Raw genomic sequence first — 15,959 nt, forward strand, 5'->3', positions numbered from 1 at the left:
GTATGATTTCCTGCCACCTCAACGCATTAATTCAAATATCATTGTTTTTTGTGCTTCAGTCCGATTGGTTACATTTATCCTCAACAAGACTACAGCTCCCAGAATGCACCGATTTTTTTAAATGACCATAGAGAACATCGCCCTTTTAACCTGAAATAATTAGGCATCCCTACTGCCATAGATTACATACACTAATCGTACCAATGTACGTGACCTCAGAAATTTTGTGTATAAAGCTCTACAATGTCTCGACAAGAGCAGTCCACATTATATACATTCACAATACAAGAAACTAACATTGTGTTTCCCCAAATTACGACAGCAATTGAAACAAGTTACATGCCTATTTGCTTTTAAGCACTTCACAAAGCAAGGCCCAGCACCAAGAAACAACTTTGCATCTGCTGGGCAACTATAGTGACGCCAGGTCGTGTATATCCCTTTTAGCCCAATAGAACACTGCATTATGGGACTTGTCTTCTTTTTTTTTACACTAAAAACAGCTTCCGAAATTTCAATGTGCAAAGTAATAGTGCTTAAACAGTCCGCACTAGCTACAGGGTGCCGTACTTGGCAGCTATGGCTGTTAAGGGGGATGCAGCCTTGCAGTGACATCGAGCCGCCGTTACGGTCCCCAAAACAGACATTTGTATGTAACACCAACTGCACAGACAAGTAGGCCAAACATTGTTCGAGACCACGCACATTTTTGTAAGCTCTCCTGTCTGAGTTATGATATTTTGAGAACAGGGACTTTGCACAACAGGTAAACTCAAAGAAAGAAATTGGGCACAGCCCGAAGAGGGGTCTGATTCTGAATATTTCAGTACACATGACCAGGTGCAGACACGGATTCCAACACACCGCACGCATGGACACATGTTAAACTTGATAAACGCGACAGATAAGTGGGAGTTGATACAATCTTGGACGCATTCACTTTAGGAAAGCTGAGGCGCTTAAAGTACGGTAAGGAGAGCGAGCGTGTCATGCAGTTGTTGCATGGGGTGTCACAAAATAACAGCGATTTACACACAAACACCGGGTTGGCTCACATAATATAGCGTGATGCTTCGAACAGCGCGTGCTGCTCCCATGGGAGGGGGGGCTGTCTGGCTGGGTCCTCGTAAACAGTAGTGCTCACACCTTTACTTGTGCTCACACTATTAGCGCTCACAGCTCTGATAGTATTCCCACCTCTAGCGCCAACTAACATTCAACGGTGCACACACCTCCAACCTCCTAAACACCCGCGGGACACAAGTGGTGACTTACGCTGCTGTTCTCGCACGTCCAGTGCACCATCGCCTGGTTGTGCAACACGTCTCCCTTAAGCACCAAGGAGGCGCTGATCAGTGTGACCTGCCCTCGGGCTCCCTTCGGAGATGCAGGTATCGGCTGTCCACGCTCTCCGGGGGGCAGCATGCCTGGGGGAAGGAGAGACACAGGCCAGGTGCGTGGGAAGTGCAGGTGCTGTGAGGGGGAGGATTGGAAGTGCCCCCACCGGAGAGCTGGTGACGCAAGTTATAGCGCACACAGCGCCCCCTCCGGAGAGCCAGGGAACTGCAAGGGCACAAGCTTCATTACAGCACAAAACCACAACAAGCACACGAGTGGTGCGCGCTGTGCTAATTAACAAGGAATATGATGTATGCAGCTGGCACCAGGCCACGCTGCTGCCCGATCCAGAGCTCCCTAGGCCAGGGGAGAGAGAAGGCGGGACATGCACCCACCTTTGGTCAATTGCGTGCTGTCTTTCTTAGAAAGTCGCACGCAAAGGCCAATAGCGTGTGCAAAAAAAAAAAGCACATGCACAAGTGTGTGGTCAGAGTTTAAAGTCCTTACTAAAAGCCCCGTAGAGTAGCGCATGCTCAGGCGAAATCTAAAAAGGTTTAAAAGTAAAGACAATAGAACCACCACCAACCCAACTATCCCCTGCACCCTTCAAACTAGGGGGACAAAATCTAACCACACCACAGTAAGGCACTACTACAATGCTCTCATAGATAACTTTCAGCCCATACCTCAAACTGGCAGATAGACACTTTCACAACTTATTAAATGTAGGAATGCCATCTCACTCAAAGAGGCCCAAGGCTAGTAGTACAGTGTTTGGCAGGGCTCCACACATCCTATAAACTGGTTTCCATTTGACCACAAATTGCAGATGACTTCCATTCATGTTGCTGGTGAGCCGTTTTATTGCTAAAAGGGACCAGAGCCTCTAGAACCACTGAGCGAACAGAGGTGATTCTGTTTTTTTTCTCCCAATTTGTGCTATATTCACTTTGGCCACCTCTAGGCATTGCAAGATCATATAACATTCACAATGTGTCATCAGCTTAAGTGTAGGGGGCTACATCCCTAGAAGCAGCACCTCTGGAGTAAGGAGCAACAGTAACCCTAACATCCCCTTTAAAGGGTCTGCAGCCTTTTCCCAAAACAGGGAGAGTTTAGGGCAATGCCACAAGATTTAAAGTGTGACCCACAAGCCTGCACTATCTTTTATACTAGTTTTGCTTATGATCATGCACTTTACTGTCCTGCTTTTTCCCCTCGCTCTGCTCAAGAAAAAAGGAAAAGTTCTGTTTCTTACCTCGCAAACGCCCAGCCCTTTGTATGGCTTGGTTCACAAACTTGAGACTGTTCAAGAGCTCATTGTGGTTGTTGCTACGAATTTTGTAGCCATTTATTAAATCTCTGTTGTAGTCATAGAGGTCCACATATCGTTTCCTCATGGTTTTCCTGCAAGAAATGAATGGTGTATGAGTTCAGATAGTAAACACGATTTTCACATGGATAGATGTTCAAAAAAAAAAGTTACTGGTGCTCAAGCACTGGTCATGTACAAGAGCGCTTGCCAAAGATTATGAAACATTTTACAACAGTCTAAATGCACAACTTACTACTTACGTAACGATATTTCTGTAAGAGACTTTAGTTAGTGATAGATTCCTTACCTTAGAATAGATTCCTTACCTTAGAATATCCCCAGGCGTCAGACTGGATCCGGAAAGTTTTGATTAGCAGTACCCCTGCGCGTCAGTAGGTGGCGTCCTGCGACTCTGCGTGCGTCGCTGGCATTGTATGCGCCAAGATGACGTCACGGAGGCTACTTAGGCGCCACCCACGCGCGCTGGCGTCAGTTCTATGCCCGACTTTACGCGCCAGGAACGCAGAGCCATGCAAGATACTGACCACTGGTGCATTGAAAACTAGGGCCCTGAAAGGGATGACCTTAACCCTATTAATCAGTTCGTAGAACGGGGAGAATGGGAGGGGGGGGTAAGGAATCTATCACTAACTAATGTCTCTTACAGATATATTGTTACACAAGTAGTAACTTGTGCATCTGAAAAAGACATGTCAGTGATAGATTCCTTACCTTAGAATAGATACCGCAGCAATACCAACCCCGGTGGAGGGTCTGCGAACAGGATTACACCAGAAAGTCACGGAGAACAGAACAGCCAAAGAAGCCATCTCTCTGGACTTGACTGTCAAGGCAGTAATGCTTAGTAAACGTGTGCAGAGAGGCCGGCGTAGCTGCCTGACAAATGTCCTGCAAGGGAACGCCACGTGCCAAGGCAGTAGTGGCTGCCGTTGCCCTGGTGGAATGGACACGCAGCCCCACAGGAGGCTCCTTCTTAGCCAACGAGTAACAGTCTTTGATGCAGAGAACGACCCACGAGATGGTCCGCTTGTGCACAGCCCGACCTTTTTTGGCACCCAAGTAGCCAACAAAGAGCTGGTCATCCAGCCGGAACTGCTGTGTGCTCGTCAGATAAAATGAGAGCACACGTTTTGGGTCCAGACGGTGGAGCCTCTCCTCCTCTTCCTAAGGGTGCGGAGGCGGAAAGAAGGTGGGCAAAGTGATGGTCTGCCCTATGTGGAAGGGCGTAACAACCTTTGGCAAGAAGGAAGGACGGGTCCGTAAAACCACCTTGTCCGGATGAACAGAAAGGAAAGGAGGGTTTGAAGAAAGGGCCTCTGGCAGAGGTGAAGGCTACCAGGAAAGCCATCTTTAGAGTAAGAAGACGCAAAGGACAGTTATAAAGAGGTTCAAAAGGAGAGCACATCAGATATGTCAAGACAAGGTTTAAGTCCCATTGAGGCATTATGAACGGCACAGGAGGAAACGTTTGCGTAATGCCTTTCAGGAAACGGTTAACTACCGGAGACTTAAAAAGAGAAGGCTGATCAGGAAGCCGCAGAAAGGCGGAGATGGCAGAAAGATAACCCTTGATGGTGCCCAGAGCAGAGCCCTGCTGGACCAAGAAGAGAAGGAACAGAAGAACTCCGAAAGAGGGGTAGAAAGGGGATCTACAGACTTATCTGTGCACCATGCCACAAACTTGTTCCACCTGCAGGCGTACACCGTTTTCGAGGAGGTACGCCTGGCTGCCAGATTGACATCACAGACTTCGGGAAGAAGATCAAAAGCTGTCAACTGTTGCCGCTCAATCTCCATGCATGGAGGTGGAGGTTCAGGTGGAGGACCATCCCCTGTTGCTGCAACAGAAGATCCTCCCGAAGAGGCAGTTGGATCGGGGGATGGATCGCCATGCTGACTAGCTCGGGATACCAGTATCTTCGTGCCCAATCCGGAGCCACAAGAATGACTTGGGCCCGGTCGCGCCTGATCTTCTTCAGCACTATGGGCAGAAGTGGTATAGGCGGAAAGGCATACAACCGACCGCACCTCCACTCGCAACGAAAAGCTTCGCCGAGCGAGTGCTTCCCTGGAAATTCCAACACGCAACATTGATGACATTGCGTGTTCTCTTCGGTGGGGAATAGATCTAACCAAGGCTCACACCAATGCAGAAAGAGACCTTGCACCATGTCCGAGTTCAGACGCCATTCGAGATCCATCAAACACCGGCGGCTGAGTTTGTCCTCCCTGGTGTTCAGAGAACATGCCAGGTGTTGAACCACCAAAGTAATGACCTGATGTTCCAGCCACATCCAGAGGCGCAGAGCCTCCTGACATAGGGTCCACGACCCCACCCCGCCCCATTTGTTGCAATACCACATGGCGATGGTGTTGTCCGTGAACACCTGCACTACACTTCCCCGGACAGAGGGAAGGAATGCCTTCAGTGCAAGTTGGATCGCCCAAAGCTCCAAAAGGTTGATATGGAGCCGGCACTCCGCCAGAGACCAGAGGCCTTTGATCTCTGCCTCTCCCAAGTGGCCTCCCCATACCAGGAGGGACGCATCGGTCACTACTGTGTGCTCCGGTTGGGGAAGGGAGAGGGAACTGCCATTGACCCAATCGTGATTCATGAGCCACCACTGCAAGTGTCGTGCAGTGCCCTCCGAGATCTGGACGTGATCAGACAGGTTGCCTTGATGCTGCGCCCACTGGAACTTCAGGTCCCACTGCAGAGCCCGCATATGCCATCTGGCATGTTGCACTAGCAGGATGCAGGAGGCCATCAGGCCCAGGAGCCAGAGGGTCATCCTGACTGAAACCCGGGATAGAGACTGAAAGATCGGAATCATAGCCTGAATATCCCGGACTCGCTGCTTGTGAGGATAAACCCGAAAACCGGGTCAAATCCAGAACCGCTCCGATAATAGGGAGCTTCTGAGAGGGACTCAGGTGCGACTTCGGCACATTGATGGAGAACCCCAGCAAATGCAGGAGGTGGGCTGTAGTCTGAACGTGGGTCGTCGAGGTAGAGGGAGACTGACACTCTTGACCTGCGCAGGTAAGCCGCGACCACCGCCACCACTTTCGTGAACACCCAAGGGGCGCTAGTAAGGCCGAAAGGGAGCACAGCAAACTGTAAATGCTCCTAACCAACCGTGAACCGCAGGTAACGCCAGTGGGGCGGCAGGACGGGGATGTGAAAATATGCGTCCTGCAAGTCCAACGCTACCATCCAGTCTCCAGGGTCGAGGGCAGCCAAGACCTGAGCCAGAGTCAACATCTTGAACTTCTCCTTCCGGAAGAAGTGATTGACGTCCCTTAGGTCCAAACTGGGGTGCAAACCCCCTTTGTCCTTCTTGGGGACCAGAAAGTAGTGGGAATAACAACCACGTCTTACTTCTGGCCCAGGAACGCGCTCGATGGCCCCCTTGGCCAAGAGGGCCATAACTTCCTGCTGGAGAAGCACAAAGTGATCCCCCGACATGCGGTGGAACAGAGGTGGAATGGCCGGGGGGATAGACTTTAAGGGGAGGGATAAGCCCCTCCGGACGAGTTGCAGCACCCACTTGTCGGAAGTGATAGAACGCCAATGGGGAAGGTGATGATGAATACTGCCACCCACTGGCGTGACGTGCGACCCGAAGCTCAGACTAGGAAGGCTACAAGGTAGAAGTCGTGCAGGTGGACTGAACCTCACGTCGACCCCCGGAGCCACCTCGGCGGCCGCCGCGCCCACGGGCACGCTGAGTCTGGTTCTATGCGGGCTTTTGACTGAACGAACAGCCAGGGGTTCCTCTGCCATGGCCACAAAGTGAAGTGGACGTGGCCGGGCGCGTGCAGGAAAGCCCAAGGACTTGGCCGTAGCTCGAGAGTTCTTAAAAAGCTCCAGTGCTGTGTCAGCCTTATCACCAAACAGGCGAGTGCCATCGAAAGAAATGTCCATGAAGGAGCTCTGAGCATCCAGGGAGAACCCAGTGGACCTCAGTCAGGCGTGGCTCCGAAGCGCCACGGTTGTGGAAATTGCCCTACCGAAGGAGTCCGCGGTGTCCAAGCCACAACGAATTGTGAATCTAGCCGCGTCCTTACCCTCAGCCAAAGCCTGAGACAGCACAGTCTGGACCTCCTCCAGGCACAGAGGCAACACCTGAGCCACGGAATCCCACACCGCGTGGGAATAGAGCCCCAGAAGGCATGCGGTGTTCACTGACCGCAGTCCTAAGCTGACCGAAGAGGAGAACCGCTTGCCAAACTGTTCCAATTTCTTAGAGTCCTTATCCGGCAGAGCCGTGGGAAAGGCACTCTGAGACGTAGAAGCTTGAATGACCAGACTTTCGGGTCTAGGATGATCGGTCACAAAGGCAGGGTCACCCGGCGTCGGGCGATGACGCCAGGCGACGTTCTTATCCACAGGGGCCCCGGTGCCGAGCCGTGACCACGTGCCCAACAAGACTTTGGTGAGGGCATCATTAAAGGGCAGCAGCGGCTCCAATTAAGTGGATGCCGGCTGGAGCACCTCAGTGAGGTGATTTGTCTTCAGTGTCACTGTGGCGAGATAGAGGTTGAGGACCTCAGCAGCTCGACGGAGCACCATCGTATACGTGGCACCTTCCTCCATAGTGGGCGAGGGAGAGGAAAGCACCGGATCAGGGGCGAGGGAGAGGCCACCGGCCTCCTCCAAGTTGTCCACCCAGTCCTGCTCAGAATCACACTGGCGGGTCCTCAAGCCCTTCCCAGTCATCCTTCTCCACCGGCGCCATAGGCACAGGCCTTGGCGGAGGGGCAGGGACCGATGAAGGAATAAACGGCGCCGGGAACGGCGCTGGCCGGGGCCGAGCTTGCACCAGTTTTCAATTCAGATCCCAGGCGGGGACGAATCCCTCCGGGAACCGGGACAGAGGTGGAACGAGCGGGATCCACTGCGGCGCCGCCGGCAGAGCCGAGGGCGGCGCCGGGGCCGGATCCGGCAGCATGGGACCTCTTGGCGCTGGGGCCAGAGGCAGGGGCGCAGGATCCTGCGGCGCCGGGGCTGCATCCGCCAAAGAAGTCGACAGACCAGCAGGATCTAGACACGGGACCGCGGGGCCCGAAGGTGCACCGGTGGGAGCCCGAGGCCTAAACAGGCGGTCCATGGCAGCAAGGAAATCTTACATTTGTGCGGGAGTCGCCGACGGACCCGGGAAAGGCGGGTAGGCCGCGGGACTCCCAGGCTCCAAAGGAGCCGCAGGGGCAGAGCCCCTGTCCCCCTCGTCTGCATCCAGGAGTGGCGGGGGACGTCGGAGAGCGAAAACGCTTCTTCTTCTTTTGTGTCGTTTCTTACCCAAATCTGAAGGGGAAGAAGGGGAAGAGGAGTGGTGGTGACGACTCCGGGAGCGGTCACAGGAACGACTCCTGGATCTTGAATGTCACGGGGACGAGTGCCAAACTTCAAACAACTTCCAGTGCCGTTCCCTCATGGCCTTTGGGGCCATAGCCCTACAGTCCAGACAGGACCAGGAGTCATGGTCGCGCTCCAGGCAGTAGAGACAGACGTCATGAAGGTCCGCCACCGACATATTGCAACGGCAGGTCCTGCAAGACTTAAAAAGAGGCATCCCTACTAGCACCAGAGAAAAAAACCAACACGAGACAAAAGTCTCAAAAAGATAGTCAAAAAATGACTAGGGTACGTGCTCTAACCGGATCTGCACTTACTGGCGCGGAAACAGAAAGAACTGACGTCAGCGCGCCTTGAGTGGCGCCTAAGTAGCCTCCGTGAAGTCATCTCGGCGTATACTACACCAGCTACGGACGCGGCAGCCGCAGGACGCCACCTACTGACGCGCAGGGGTACTGCTAAGCAAAACTTTCCAGATCCAGTCTGGCACCTGGGGATATTCTAAGGTAAGGAATCTATTCTAAGGTAAGGAATCTATCACTAACGTGTCTCTTTCAGATATATGGCTTTATCCACATTTGCTTGCTTTTAAATAGTCTTGCCTATAAAGTTTGAAAGAAATCCACCACATATTAAAAATAGATGCTCAGAAACTAAAAGGCGGTACAAAAGGGAGGGTGGTGATGGACTGAGCATCTGAACCAATCAAACACTCACACCCAGTCAACAGATCTGGGTTTAATCCATCACCGTTCTTTAGCCCACTCTGCCACCCCAGTTCAGACATGGCCATATGCAAATCAGTCTGACCCTGTGCCTCATGGGAACAGTCCAGCCCGAACTGCCAAGCCATGCCTTCCCTGGACTGAAATCAAGTTTCCGAGGACCGGTTTCTGGCATTTCAGCCGTCTTCAGCCCAGCTTGCTTGAATCCAGTGGCAAAGTGAGCAAGGGACTCACGTCTGAGCATACCCTGCCAACTTATGGCGAACAAAGCGGTACAAAAGGGGGTGGTGATGGACGGAGCATCTGAACCAATCAAACACTCACACCCAGTCAACAGATCTGGGTTTATTCCATCACCGTTCTTTAGCCCACTCTGCCACCCCAGTTCAAACATGGCCATATGCAAATCAGTCTGACCCTGTGCCTCATGGGAACAGCCCAGCCCTAACTGCCAAGCCATGCCTTCCATCAACTGTTACCGAGTGGGATGGGTATGCTCACAAGTGAGTCCCATGCTCTCCACACCACTGGAGTCAAGCTATCCTGGCTGAAGACGGCTGATAGCCAGAAACCGGTCCTCGGATGCTTGATTCCGGTCCAGGAAAGACATGGCTTGGCAGTTCGGGCTGGACTGTTCCCATGAGGCACAGGGTCAAGGCTGATTTGCATATGGCCATGTCTGAACTGGGGTGGTGTGGAGTGCAAAAAAACTATAGATTTAGGCCCAGATCTATGTACTGGTGTGAATGTATGACATTGTTCTGCATTCTGTCGATCATTTTCATTATTTTTAGAAACTAAAAGGAGCTGCTCTTTCCTGGGAAAATGTCCGATAGTTGAAAACATCGGGATTGTGAAGTGTCCTCAGTCGAGGAAGGATGGGGTCATGTCTGAAACACAGGAAATGTTATGAAAATATTATTTCCAGATTTAAGTGAAAGTCTTCAATGATATTTGTAATGAAACAAGGAACATTCTGAAGCACTACCCAGTCCCTGGGGAATTACATAAAGCTTTTTTGAAGGAAAAACACTAACTCAGCGATTGGTCGAATACAAGTGATTGCTACCAAAAAGATTGCTTTCCGGGCCAGCAGATCTGTTACACAAAGTCATAGTCTCCAGTGATTTGTGCACTAAAGAAGCACCACTAGGGAGCCAGAGTTTTAAAGCAAGAATACAGATATAGAAGTCCAATGACGTGATGGAGAATTATTTCTTAGGAAAATTTTCCTTTTCATTCAGTCATGGCAGAGAGGACTATCTCTGGAATCATATGCATCTGCATAGCCGTCATGCAAGAAGCAATTTCCAGAGATCTGCTAATGGTCAAGTATTTCTCTGTGTTGATACATCAGAGTTTCACCAATTATATAGACAAGTATAACCTAATGGTTCTAGTAAGCCGGTTTTCTAAAACTGGAGGTAATGGTGGGAAGCCAGGGCGTATCAAGTCCTGGTGTCAGGTGAAACAAAACCAGCCAAACAAAGAAGAGAGCATCTTTTCAAGCTTTCTTCCTGTGCCTTCGCAAAGGAAGGGTACTGCAGGAACAAAAAGTTTAAGAACCTGGATGCCCAATAACACCATGCAAATTCTTTTAGTGGGGTCTATGTGATTTGCGAACATTCCTTGACATTGCTAATGTAGAGAGGGTGCAACAATATCCAGAGAATGCAGATGTGTCCTTATAGAAATAAAAAACCCTAAGCAAGGTTCGGCGTATTGGGGGGGGGCGTGGCTAGAAAGCACAACAAGATGGCCATACTTTACGTGTTGGTCATTGTGCAGGTACTTTGCATTGCACTGCGGGCACCTTCGAAATGAGGTCCATTCTATCACACGTCTCGGAACATTCTCTGGTCCCTATGGAAGGCCCCAAGTGCTCATTGAGTCGGTTTTCTGGCAACTGGTTACAGATATCCTGGCCTCGACAAAGAATGGATAATCGACGACTAAGTCAGCTTCTCCAGGTCGAGTAGGTGTCAATATGGGCGTCAACAGCGAGCTATTAACAATCTGAAGATGGGGCCGATGGCCATGCGCACTGCCTGAAAAAGACAGAGTCACTGGATCTTGTGACTCAAAAGACTGCTTTTAAAAAAAGTTGTAAACATCCAAGCCCAACACTGTATGGCATGAGTGTGCACAGCACACATGAAACAAATAAAGCACTTCCAGCCTACATTTTCCTGTGTCATTTCCTGACACACTTTTATATGTGATTGGACGGCTGCTCTAGGTACCAGCTCCCTGAGGAGGGTTTTATGAAGTAGCCAGCTAGATTGTGTTACTTCTGGGTCCTTTTCCAAAGAAAGGTAGCTACAACCGGAGGATGGTCAGAGAACATCAAGACCACGTTTTTAAGGTCAGCCACTCAGGAGCATGATGAATGACCCATTAACATCATATCAAGTCTAGCTAACATTTTATGGCCTGCTGAGTAATGGGTGTACTCTTCCTGCTCAGGATGGTTCACTATCCACATATCTGCTTTGCCCAGATCATTCATCTGTTCCCAACCCTCTTTTGTACTATTGAGTTGGGTAACAATAAACATCCGTTATTCAGCTCCAAGATGCCTCCGGGTGAATGTGCTCTTTACAAAAAACACAGGTTATGGTTGTCAGCAGTTGTTGAACCACAAATTTGCTCCATTTTGTCTCGGTTTGTCGAGCACCAAATTCCAGTAGCATCCTAAAATTAAGGATCCCTTGGCAGCACTCATGAGACTCTGCACCTTGTGGTGTAAGAAACCATCCTGTCCCAGGTTCAGGGCATATACAAAGGCGAGGGACTCTGGCTGCCGGGATAGGCTACATTAAAAAGAAGCCACCTGCCCTCCTTGTTTGCTTGAGAATGGTGTATGGATAAGGCTACATGTGTAGCGATTAGAGTCTCTGCTCCTTGAGTCTTGGGCTTGGCTGTTGCACAGTGGTGAGTAGGGAAGGTGGGGATTCATAGCTTCCACATGTGATGCACCAAAAGGTACTCTTTGCCCTTTGCGTTACGAAGCAACTCCAACATGCTATCCTTTAGAAAGGGTCTAAAAACCTGGCTGTTTGCCTCTTAGATTTTAAATTTCCTTTTTGTCCCCTTCTTTATTCTTTGTGTGTTATGTTTGCTTTCAGGATGTTAATAAAGCGCCGGGACACTCTTTGAGTAGCCGTGCGCTATAAAAGCCACAAATAACATAACATAACATCTCCTGGAGGAAGCAAATAACCCCCCACCCCATACATTTCAGTGCCCTCAGAATTGTGGCTGCACTGGGTATGTCCAGCCCCCTTACGTTGAAAAAGACTCATTTGGCAGTTTCTGCTCCCACTCTCCTGAATGATTTTTGAGCACCCACTTCAGTTAGTTGATGCACAGGGTCTGCAGTGTGATGTGCAGTTAGTCGATCTACCCTATGGGAAGTAGCAAAGGAAGATGGAATTGTGAATCATACCTCTTCTCCCTGCTCCCCCAGCAACTGAAACATAACTAAACCTGTAACTTACCAGGGAAAATAACTCTTACCTCTACGACAGCTCCCCCCCAATGGTAATTATGATGTTCCCACTTTGGTTTGGCCAGCCTTCCACCCCCTTAGGTGACTGTGTGGCTTAAAATCTGAGACTCCCTCTTCCACCCATTCCTGCCACCCGCCATCTACTATTACTAAACATTGTCTTGTCCCACTTCAGTCACCACTATTTGTTGAATGGTAGTGTGTGTTGGGAGGGGTGCGGATGGGGAACTGGGCAATCTGGAGATGCCCTTGGGAAAGGTCCCTCCCTCATTGCCCAGCTTCTTTTTAAAAAACTGATCAAGAACTGTCTGTCTTTTCATGGCTAGGTTCGTTGTCGTTCCTCCCTTCTTTCTGAATACTATCCCTCATTTTTCTGTACTTCTGCCCGCTTGGTGACTTACTTTCTTTGTTTGGCTCCACTGACGGCATCCTGGCGGTGTTTCCACAAATTAAGGATTGCTTTAGTTTCCAAAAGCGATTTTGTTTGGAAGGTTTGGAGTCTCCATTGGAAGATGAGGCAGAATGGAAGTCCCAAATTATATTTAATGCCATTGTTTTAAATGAAAGAAGTCAAGTTCTGCTTAGAAAGACTTTCGATTTTGTAGTGTTACCAGTGGTTTCGGTATCTCTAAACGGAAAAGAGTAGAGTCCGCTGTGCTGCTGTCATGATTTTCTCCTTCTGCTTGAAATGGTGGCCATAGTCAAAATGTCAGGTGGTCTGTTATTCTGCATGCCAAGCCCGGCCATTCAAAGGGTTCTATTCAATTCAATCTGTGTTGAAACGTCCACCTAGAAGAGGGACCTATTCTAGGGTGTTTGATGATGAAAACTGGGACGTCCGGAGCCGGGCGATTGTCCGTTCCACAGGTGCCCTTGTGCTGGGCTTGGACCAGGTGCCCAGAAGAACGTCAGTAAGGGCTTTTTTGAACGGCAAAAGGGGCTCGGATGAGGTTGCTGCCAGTTGAAGCACCTCCGTCAAGAGATTAGTCCTGATTGCTACCGAAGGAAGCTCCAGGCCCAGGGCCTCAGCTGCCTTTCTCACCACCACAGCATAAATCGCTCCCTTTTCAATAGCCAAGGTAGGGAGGAAAGCAGGTGTCCAGACCACTGGAGTCACCTAGGTGCTCTCTGTCCAGTCCGGCTCTTCTAACTGGTCTGCTAAAGGGTCAGAAGACACCTCTCAATCCTAATCACCCCCTTCTGAGTAATAGGGAATATGTTGGTCGATGCCGATCTGGCTCTGGGTCCATTTCGGTGGTGAGAATGGGGACGGGATCGACCGGGGGTACAGCTGGTACCAGGGACATGGCTTGCGCCATGGGCGTCGTCGCTGAGATCGGCACCGGGAAAGGTTGAGTAAGGTCGACTGGCGTCGATCCGGATCCTGATCCTCGGGGGGTTTTCCAGCGCCAGGCCCAGAACCCCCGACCGTCTCCGCTGGGCCCGAAGGCGCACCGGCAGAGTCGGGCTGACCAAAGATGGAGTGGAATGCTTCATAAAATGCACAAAGCTGGGCAGGGGACGCTCCAGCTCCCGGAAAGGGAGGGACGCGCGGAGTCGTACCAGAAGGAAGCACCGAAGACGGAACCTTTTAGCGATGATGCTCCGGGTCCCGCGTCGCGTCAGCTGACCGACGGTGAGAAGACGAAGAGCAACAGTGCTTCTTCGCCTTCTTGCGCTTCTACTTACCCGAAGAGTTGGATGACTTGGAGTGCGGACGAGGTGTGGGGTCTTAGTGACCGTCTTGTGACCTTCCTCTCAAGCGGGACCGGGAACGACACCGAGCCGACTGCCGGGCCTCTAAAAGCTTTCAGGACCGCTCCCACAAACACTTAGGATTCATGGCCCGACAATCGGAGCACAACTTCAGGTCGTGGTTGCGCTCCAGGCACCAGAGGCACAAGAGGTGTGGGTCAGTCACAGACATCATTTTGTGACAGGCCTCGCAGGGCTTGAAGCCGGTACTACAATGGGAAATCCCTCATGCACCAGGAGTCGAAGTCTCAAAAAAGAAGTTGACATAAGTTAAAAAAAGTTCAGTCAAAAAGTGACTAAAGGGGTAGCTCTCTCTGGATCTGCGCTAGGCTGGCACGGAAAAAGAAAGAACTGATAGCATGCAGGGATGGCATCTAAATAGACACCGCTACGTCATCCAGGCAAATACAAAGCCGACAACTGACGCGGAGTTGACTAACACCATCTACTAACGCGCAGGGGTACTGCTGAGAAAAATTCTCTGGATCCAGTCTGACTCCTGGGGGTAATTCTAAGGTAGGGAATCTATAACTAACAGTCTCTTTCAGCTTTACTGTTCTCTAGTACCTACCAATGTCACATATTCCCCATTAATATTTTATCTTTCCGTTGGGACTTTGTGGTGTTGGTCTGTCTTTCACTGACTGTGGTAGAGATGACTCTTTATTACTTGTGATGTGGTCATAAGTATTCATGGAACTGTATCAGTCAAATTGAGAGCGGGCTTGCACCTTGGGATTTTTGGCCTGATTTTTGTGTTTGGAAATACAAATATATTAAAATAATTATATGAAAGGAAAAACATTTTCTCAGATTAGGGCATACACTGTGGAACAGAGATATTGCTCAAAATTGTAGACACTGAGGAACATCAAGTGTTTCCAAATGAAGGGCAGGAGTTGGCAATGCAGTAAACTGTACATATGACACCAGAGACAGTACTAAGAAACACCTGAACATATAGGGCAAATGCATAGAATACAAAGAGGGTCTGTATACTGAGGTATGGCAAATGATCTAACAGATTTGCAACCGTAATGCTAAATGTGAGATGTGACAAGTTTAACTAGATACTTCATTAAGCTTGCAAATATTTATTCAAGACTGATATTGTTTGTAGAGCACTCAATCTAGTGTAACAGGTTGACCGTTTATTATTGGTTAATTTCATCTCATTGTTTCAACTGCATGCTGACACAAAAATGCTAATATTAGGATCTGGGGTAAAAATATTAAATAAAAAAGCAGGACGGAGATGGGGCCACAGAGGAGCACAAGGGCTGCAAGGGATAAAGTAAATGCGGCTGGCCTGACAGTAGTGAGCAGGGTTGTGGGGGAAGAAACAGAAGAGGGGTTATGAAAATCCTAAGAGCTGGGGTAGGAGAAGCACTGCTATAGATATAAGAAAGAAACACACCGGGGAGACAGAGAGAGGGAGAGAGTAAACATCTGCACTCTCATGGAGTGCTGAAACTAAATGAAGAAAGTAGGTCCCCCATGAGCTAGGGAAGGATACAAGTTATCCAATCAAAAAGGAAGTTATAGTTATTTTCCAGCGGAGGGACAAACAAGTAGAGGAAAAAAAGTCATCAAATGGGAACCAAGAAAAAGAGACTGACATGAAAGCAATCCAAGCTACAGGCTGACCCAAAATCCAGTTTAAGTATACTGTATTGCAGAGAATATGTCTTCAACAATAATTAGAGTCAAAGCTGTCTCTAAGCGAGGCCTAAATGATGAGCAGATGGTGATTTCCTTTAAAACATGTTATGTCCAAAGCTTTGGAATGCTACTGATAAATGGCACTACCCTTCTGATCAGGCACTACAAAACTGGGAGCCTACACAAATGTATACATAAAAGTGGCTGAATGAAGTAGAAGATAATTTAATCTTGCCTTACTGAAACCATTGCTGCTTTTTGAAATTCCTGACT

At 49.6% G+C, this 15,959-nt stretch overlaps 1 protein-coding gene across 1 annotated transcript in view; it reads right to left on the reverse strand.

The window, feature by feature from the left end:
* Window positions 1-15,959, reverse strand: part of BBS2 (Bardet-Biedl syndrome 2) — a 317,210-nt gene that overhangs the window by 17,238 nt on the left and 284,013 nt on the right. The window contains exon 18 of the mRNA XM_086947694.1: window positions 2,597-2,745. Within this exon, the coding sequence (XP_086803820.1) occupies window positions 2,597-2,745 (149 nt within the window). The remainder of the gene's footprint in view (window positions 1-2,596; window positions 2,746-15,959) is intronic.

The sequence above is a fragment of the Lissotriton vulgaris genome, chromosome 12 (assembly GCF_964263255.1).
Source record: "Lissotriton vulgaris chromosome 12, aLisVul1.2, whole genome shotgun sequence".
Lineage (NCBI taxonomy): Eukaryota > Metazoa > Chordata > Amphibia > Caudata > Salamandridae > Lissotriton > Lissotriton vulgaris.